At 34.2% G+C, this 8,027-nt stretch overlaps 1 protein-coding gene across 1 annotated transcript; it reads right to left on the minus strand.

Moving 5' to 3' along the window:
- Window positions 1–6,662: 6,662 nt before the first annotated feature.
- LOC107063219 (uncharacterized) lies at window positions 6,663–7,679 on the minus strand. The gene is made up of 2 exons (XM_015314805.1): window positions 7,146–7,679; window positions 6,663–6,953 (listed from the first exon to the last, which is right to left on the minus strand). Exons 1-2 carry the CDS (start codon window positions 7,677–7,679, stop codon window positions 6,663–6,665), a joined length of 825 nt encoding a protein of 274 aa, XP_015170291.1.
- Window positions 7,680–8,027: the final 348 nt, after the last annotated feature.

Raw genomic sequence — 8,027 nt, forward strand, 5'->3', positions numbered from 1 at the left:
GTCTAGCATTTTTCAAGAGGTAACATTGAATCCCATTTTATATTTCATTTCATACATAATTAAGTATATAGTTGTAAGGTTGCAAGTTTGTCTTTTTAAAATCATTTTTTTATGTGTTAGGGTACATAATTTTGTGTCTTAATATTAAAAAATATTTTGTTTTTCCAGAATGCATGTTCAAACATTGTGCCAACACCGGAGGAACTGGAAGCTTTTGATTTACCTGAAGATGAGCGTGTTTCTCCTTCTTCACCCCCCACAACATCTGTCAATCCCAAGATAGTTCAACCGAATGACATTGTTGATTTGGATGATTTCTCCACAAGACCTCCCGAACAGTTGTTAAGGAGATCATCTAGAGTGTCTGATACATCATCTCCACCACCACCAAAAAGAAGAAAGAAAAGGGATACACTTAAAACAAAGGTGTCGTAACCCAGTCAGCCAGATCAGTCCAAAGTGTCATTAAACCAGCCATTTTCTATTCCAGATGGTCCTCGGACATCGGCTGCTAATGTACATGGTTCTGCAGATGCTCACAAATTTAACTATGTAATTCCAGATATTGAAGAACTGAAAGATCATTTGAAGAATTACGTAGGTAATTATTTTGATTTTATTATTTTTTTTCTTTATATTGACTCTAGTTTTAGTTGTTTTTTTTATAATTTTTTGATAGGCTAACAAGAAATTTGAGGAACTTGTAATCTTGATAAAGGAAAACCACTCGCAGTTGATGTGATCTCGACACAAGTAAAACAACAATGTCGATCCTCAATCAAGAAATAAACAACCATCTCCACATATACAGACTGATCTTGCTGATGCAGTTGTTGTAGCTGATTGTGAGGTTGTTGTTTCTGTTAATGAGGGTGGACATCAAGTTAATGCCAATGTAGAGATATGTATCTGATACATTGTTTGTAATTGTTTTTATACCTCATACATTAAGTATGTTTTAAGAATCAAAATCATATGTATCAGCACATATAAGTCATGTATATAGTTAAGGTGATTCACCGAATCTTCGATCTCATTAAACAGTTATATATTTCAACTTTATTTTCATCACTTAAGTTAAATAATGTATTAGTAACAATTATGTTAACACTTTTTTTATTATTAAAAATTCAAATATAGATTGATCATACTATCAGTAACCAACAACAAATGAAGCGTGTTTCAAAACTCCAACCTACATATGAAAGTACTCATATTGATACTGAAGCAAATGATCCTAAGAAGGTATCAGTATGATCAAAACTTTATACATTACAATTTTCTTTTGCATTATCCTTTTTTTTTTTTATATATATATGATACATTATTAGTATAATGGGTAACTGATACATACAACATGCTTATATTCACGATGATGAAGCACATCAAGCGCCACAAGATTTAAATGAAGTAATCATGGATGAAGATAGTGCTGACACAGTTCAACACAACATCCGTCATTTTGTGCCTGATAAAATAACAGTTGATACATCGGTAAATTTATCAATTATGCATCATGACACTAATATTCATTATATGCAATTTTATTGTAACACCTCGCAATTTGAAATAGCTAGGAAGAAGCTAAGAACTTGAAATAATCATTTTTGGAAATACTAACAAATCTGGAAATTTGTGTAAGTTAGAAAAAGTGAGTTTTTGGTCAACTTTAAATGGCCATAACTCCTAGCTCAGGATGAGTTAGGTGTACTTATAAATATGGTTGGAAAGATCTTGGAATAATCTTTTCAACGCCACCAAGTTTGCACGATTCTGAGTTTGTATGAGTAAGTTATATCATTTGGAAGTTGGGCTGTTGGATTAAGGAAATGTCCAATTCGGATTTTTAAGGGTGTTTTGGTATTTTCCATACTCTTTATTTTAATTCATTTTTTAATAATTAATTAGCGGCCTAAGCTGAATTAGATCAGTTTACACTTTTACCAAAAGAGTTAGGATTTTGAGAGAAGAGAAAAGAAGAGGAGAAAGGAGAAGAACGTTCAAGACCCGTCAAGATCGTCGTGATTTGCTTGTGGATTTCGTCGGGGGTGATCCCTACAAGGTATGTGATATCACATAGCATTGGGTTAGTTCGCCCACGCTCCAAACATGATTCCATTCAGCGAATTTACGTCTTTGAAAGTTTAGAAAGTGAAGTTCTTGATGAACATTGTTGGAAGTTTCGTTGAATTTCTTGTGGGTTGTGTTGTTGGAGTTTCTTGCGATTTGATTCATGTTTCCGAGTGTAATTTTGGTTTGAATCTATCATATATTGAGGGTACTAATTCTTCTAAGTGTTTGGGGAAAGAATCATTAAAGTTTAGAGGGTTTGGAGATGAAAAACGGAGAAGAAAAGTCGTCAAACACCTGGGTATAGGGGTGTGGAGTCGCGCCAGCCAGCGCCCCCCAAAAGTGTCTCTGAATCTTCACCCTTGGGGTGCCACGCCAGCCAGAATGGGGCGCCGCGCCTCCCAAAGCACCACAAAAGTTCCTCTAAAATTTGTGCTCTGGCGCGCCGCGCCAGCTAGAGCACCCCCAGACCAGTCCCTGAATGTTGAGGGCTGGCGCCCCACGCCTCTCAGAACGCCAGGGACTCCAGTTCTCCCCATTCGCTCCCCACCTTTTTGTACTTGTTCCTTAGCAATGTACCTATGTTTCTAGTTGATTCCAACACTTCAAGGTACATCTAAACATCATGAAATCATCCATAAACATGAGATCATGAACCTTGAATCCATAATCCAATTCAAGAAAAGCTAGGATCAAAGTCAAGAGGCGTTAAGAGTCAAGTCTAGAAGTTAAGAAGCAAGTCAAGCAAAGTTTTTAAAGTTTTCAAAAGTCTTTAACAAACGTTTTAACTTTGTTTTAAGACTTAAGTTTCAAGTTAAGCAAAGAGTAAAGAGTTGAGTTCATTTCTCAAAAAGCTATTAGGGAACTAAGTATTCCCAAAGAGTTTATAAATGTTTTCACATTTGAGCAAGAAAAAGGAACATCGATTCCAAGAGAGCTTTTAAGCTAAGTTTTGAGTAATTATCTCAAACCAAAGAAAGAATTTGTTTTTACAAACACATGAGCTAAGTATATTTTGGAAGTAGTATTGATCACCAATATGGAGATGCGAGTTCATATTAACTCAAGTCTCCATAAACCATGTAGCCACTGTGGGTAGAAATGGGTCATACTTTTTAGATGAATCCTTTTTGCATAGACTAGTGGATTCACTAAGTGAGTTAGGTCCTATACCACAGCAAGGTATAGGATGGTCCTTGGCAGCGTGAGGTAAAGTGTTGTATCACCATTTAGGCTCATAGTGGTAGTTGTCGGTTAGAGAATCTCCCCCAGAAATTATAATATTTTCTTATATGAGCAAAGTGGAGTTTGTTACTGCATTATCTTTATCGAACTAAGATGTTTTCAACTGTTTTATAAGCTTTATATATTGCATGTGTTTCATTGCTTTATATTTGAGTTAAGTTATTCAGAAGTGGAGAAGAGACAGGTAAGTGTTTCCTTTCAGAATCCTTTTAAGCCTATATCTTGTTTTAGCATTCCAACTTGCATACTCGTACATTCAATGTACTAATGCCAGTTGGCCTGTATCGTATTATGATGCAGACGTAGGTAACCAGGATCAGCTTCCAGCGCCTCGTTGATCCAGCTTGAGCATTCAGAGTCTGTTGGTGAGCCTCCTTCCATTCCGGTTGACTCCTTTATTTGCTTTCTAGTCTTTAAGATGTTAGTATGATCGGGGGTCCTGTCCGGACATCCCTCTTTGTTTTAAAGGCTTCATAGACAGTTAGTAGTCAGATGTCTTTACATTTCATTTCATATGTTAAGATTTGAGTTGCCATTTTGGCCAAGTTGAATGTTGACTATTAAACATTCTGAGTTATTTCACTAAAATTATTTGAGTAACTACTCTGATCATAGTAAGCATGTTTAGAATCTTCTGCTGAGTCAGTAAGCCTGGCCAAGGGTTCACTTGAGGTCAGCAATGGTCTTCGAGTGCCAATCTTGCCCAGGGTGTAGGCTCAGGGCGTGACATTTACTAAACAAATTATAATATCATATTATACAAGATTTTTCCACATCAACAACAATATCGCCCTTAACTCAAGCAACAATAGATGCACTTATATCCGATCTAGGAAAAGTTCCTATTCCTGCTAAACCATTGTGTGTTTACAATCCACAAGATTTAACTGGCAGTTATGATTTGTTGTCTGATAGTCAATTACCCACAGATATTCCAACCACCGAGATTGTTGTTAGAAGCGATTCAAAGACTCCTGCGCCTAGAAACAAGATGCCTTCAAGAATTATTCAATCTTCATACGTGACTTCTTTTGGGTCAAGCGAGAAGGGAAAACAGAAATTGGATGACGATGTTCATCTGTATTTCCCATTTGAAGGATGTGGGATTACATAGCAAGTTTCGTCTAAACTAATTAATGATTATATGCAGTGGTTAACCAAGGAGCTTCTCAAAAATCATTTCAATAAGTAAGTTTTATACATATATTTTGTAAATGTTTGGATTAACCTATTTTGATATAACCAATTGATAATACAAGCATTATCACAGGAAACCATCGGAGGATAAATACAGATCAAAAGCCTCTTCTTTTGAATTTGAGATGATGGATTTTGTTGTTGCATTTCCAATTAACAAGAACTGGTTCTATGCCATGTCACAACCAAACAAATGTTGGACTGATCAGGTAAAGTTTTTAATAAAACTATTATTAGTATTTGTTTAGATTGTCATTCCGGATACACTCAAATAAAGTATCAAAATATCAAATTAGTATTTGTTTAGATTGTCATTTAATGTATCAATGCTATCATTAGACCTTTTTTACAAGTTTCTAATTTTGTTTATCATGTTTTTTATAGCACATCAATGTTGTTTTTTACTACCTCCGTAAAAAATAAAAACTCCGCAGCATGAATCAATACAGATACACAACAACCAACTAGTTGTTCATCACACACATCAAAAATACCTATGAAAGGTATTACTTGGCTAATGATGATGATCTTATTAGTACCCAAGAACATATTGATCGTGCTTCAGCTGTATCTGTTTATGAGAGGTCAATCACTAACATCATCAAAGGTTTTGAAATCCCATCTGCTTTACCATGGCATCTTGTAGACGATGTTTACATCTCGATTAACTACGGTGGACAATTTCATTGGGTGTTGGCTGTTGTTGAATTGAAAAACAGGGTGATAAGGGTGTATGACTCTTCATTAGGCTCAAGGAAAAAAGCAATTCCGCACGAGATAAAAATGTTGTCTAAAATGCTTCCTTCTTACCTCATGGACAGCGGATTCTTTGAAAAAACTGAGCGAACAAACTTTGGTGATTGTGATGCGTACAAGGACAATAATTTTGGTTCACTTTTGGAGGCACAAGTTCCTTTCATGGTTGAATTTACCCAAGACATTAAGCAACAAAAAAGTGATAGCCTATAAGAATTGTGCTTTTATTGTTTTTGAATCATGTATGATTTAAGTTTATAACTGATATTCTTCATTTTTGTAGAGACTGTGGGTTATATGTTGCTACATTTGCGGAGTATCTGAGCGACCAAATCGAAACATCATTAGTTGATTTTCTTCCTGAATACCTATGCAAAAGATATGGAGCATTGTTGTGGAGTTATGGCAGCGAGAAGGCTAAGGGTGCATACGTTAGTGAGAATAATGATCTACCAAAACCTAAGGGTGTAGTCACACCACCACCAAAAGAAGATTTGATTCACATAGTGTAGTAATTAAGTATCTATGCATAGACAACGTTTTATGTTTTTTTTATCCTTTCCAAAATTTCACTCATGTTTTAGTCTGTTTTGATACTGTATGGACCAATATACTTTGCTTATAAAAAGTTAAATTTCAGACACATTATTGCATTACATAAAGAAAAAGTGCAGTATTTAACATATACTGTATCTGATACATGTTTTCATTGTTATTATGTATCTTATAAGTAATCAGATATAATAACCTATTACTAATAAATAGATTTTTGAAAATTTAACGTATATGATTCATTATTTATAATTAATATTATACATGAAACATAATATATATAGTATATGATACACGATTCATAGTTATTGTGTTAAATAAACTGTTTACAAACTTAATTGTTTAATGTATGTATCATATAAATTATCACACATAATAGCTTATTGCTAACATATAGGTTGTGTATGTTTTAATGTAAATGATACAGTAACCAATTAATGTATATGATACAACTAACGTTATATAATTTGATGTATATGATACATAACTGAAATTATTTATTATTTAATATATATGATACATTAGCTTATACGTTACCCAACATTTTATTTATAATTCGCACGTTAAAATTTATTTAACAGAATTAACATTGATACACAAATCATAACAAACTATTTTTTTGAACAACAATACTTATTAATAACAAATGTAAACAATACAGTTTAATTATTTTTGAACAGCAATACTGATTAATAACATTGATAACTGTTTATGTGAAAAATTATTCAACAAAAACATTAATGTCATATAAACATTATGATGATTTCACCTTTTTTTTGTGAAGAAAGTACAAGTTCTTCTCTTGTGACCTTCTTGTCAACATTGTCCACAACAATTTGTGTTCACTGTAATCTTTTCATCTGCATTCTTTTTCTTCTTTTCCTTGGTCGTCCAGCTAATCGTCTGTATCTAGGTGGATACACAGTTTCAGCTACCACATCCTCAGGAGCTGACCGATCTTCCTTATCTGACATTGGAACCATTGGAATCTCATATGTTTTTGCTAATGCATCAGGCTTGTAGTAATCAGAGCAATATGGATGCATATCTTTAACATTCTTTTCCTTTAAAACAACGATTGCATGTGCGCAAGGTATCTCATCTAGTTGAAATCTTCCACAAGAACATACTTTCTGCTCAAGACAAACAATGTATCTTCTTCCAGCTTCATAAACCGAGAAAATAAATTCAGATGATGAAACATGTTACCTGCGTACATTAAAAAAGTCAACTATAAAATTATTTCAAAGAAATCATGTTCAAACAACAGAATGATACACTGAATTAGATACATAGAATATAAAATAATTTATCATGACACATACCTCCATCTTTGAACTTTTAGATGCCTTTATAATCAACACCTTCTCAAACCTTCTCCCCAATGTGTCCTTTGTATAAGAAGTTATTTCTCTATTTTTGCAATACCAAGAACCAAATAGAATTCTAACTTCTTCCAAGAATTCTAATATAGACAATTGTCGTGCTTCAACAAGACAACCATTGATACATTCCGCAATGATCGAAGTCATCATTCTAACTCTATTTACTATTGAATGAACTCTCGACCACTTCTCATACCCTGCATCCTCAAGGTACTCCTTAACCCTGTGATCAACTTTATCAACCTTAGCCATCAATTTATCAAAATCCTCATTTTTGTATGCCTTGGCCATAGAGTAGAATAGATCACTTAGGGTGTTTCTGCTCCTTTTGAAGTTTCCACAAACATTCTTCCAAAGATGCCATATGCATGCATAATGAGGTACATTTGGGAACACATTCCTTACACTCTTCATAATACTCTCATTCTTATCTGATACAACACATATTTCTTCGCGCTCGCCACGAACAGTCATTTTCAATGTCCACAACACCATATGTCAATGGAAATATGCAACCTAATTACAGGGCAACACACATTATTTCATTTGATACATAACATTTACAAACACCTCACAACTACAAAAAATACATACCTGCCACATCAAGTGTGCTTGCTGATACAAATGTCCCTTTGTAAGCTTCGCCCAGATGTGCACCATCGACAACAACTATTGGTCTGCAGTAATCGAGCCCCCTAATCAATGGTCTTAAGGCTACGAACATATACATAAATTAATCTTCCTCAGTCTTCTGCATCCTTATATAAGAATTTGGATACACGGTATTTAGCATGTATATGTATCTCGGCATCTGTCTATATC

The sequence above is a fragment of the Solanum tuberosum genome, unplaced genomic scaffold (genome assembly GCF_000226075.1).
Source record: "Solanum tuberosum cultivar DM 1-3 516 R44 unplaced genomic scaffold, SolTub_3.0 scf00016, whole genome shotgun sequence".
In the NCBI taxonomy this organism is placed as follows: Eukaryota; Viridiplantae; Streptophyta; class Magnoliopsida; order Solanales; family Solanaceae; genus Solanum; species Solanum tuberosum.

Excerpts from the sequence above, each read along its gene's own strand:
- LOC107063219 (XM_015314805.1), bottom strand. The coding sequence starts at position 7,679 with ATGACTGTTCGTGGCGAGCGCGAAGAAATATGTGTTGTATCAGATAAG. Across the intron at positions 6,954-7,145 it reads CTAAAAGTTCAAAGATGGAG|AAAGTATGTTCTTGTGGAAG; the intron begins GTATGTGTCATG and ends TGTCTTGAGCAG.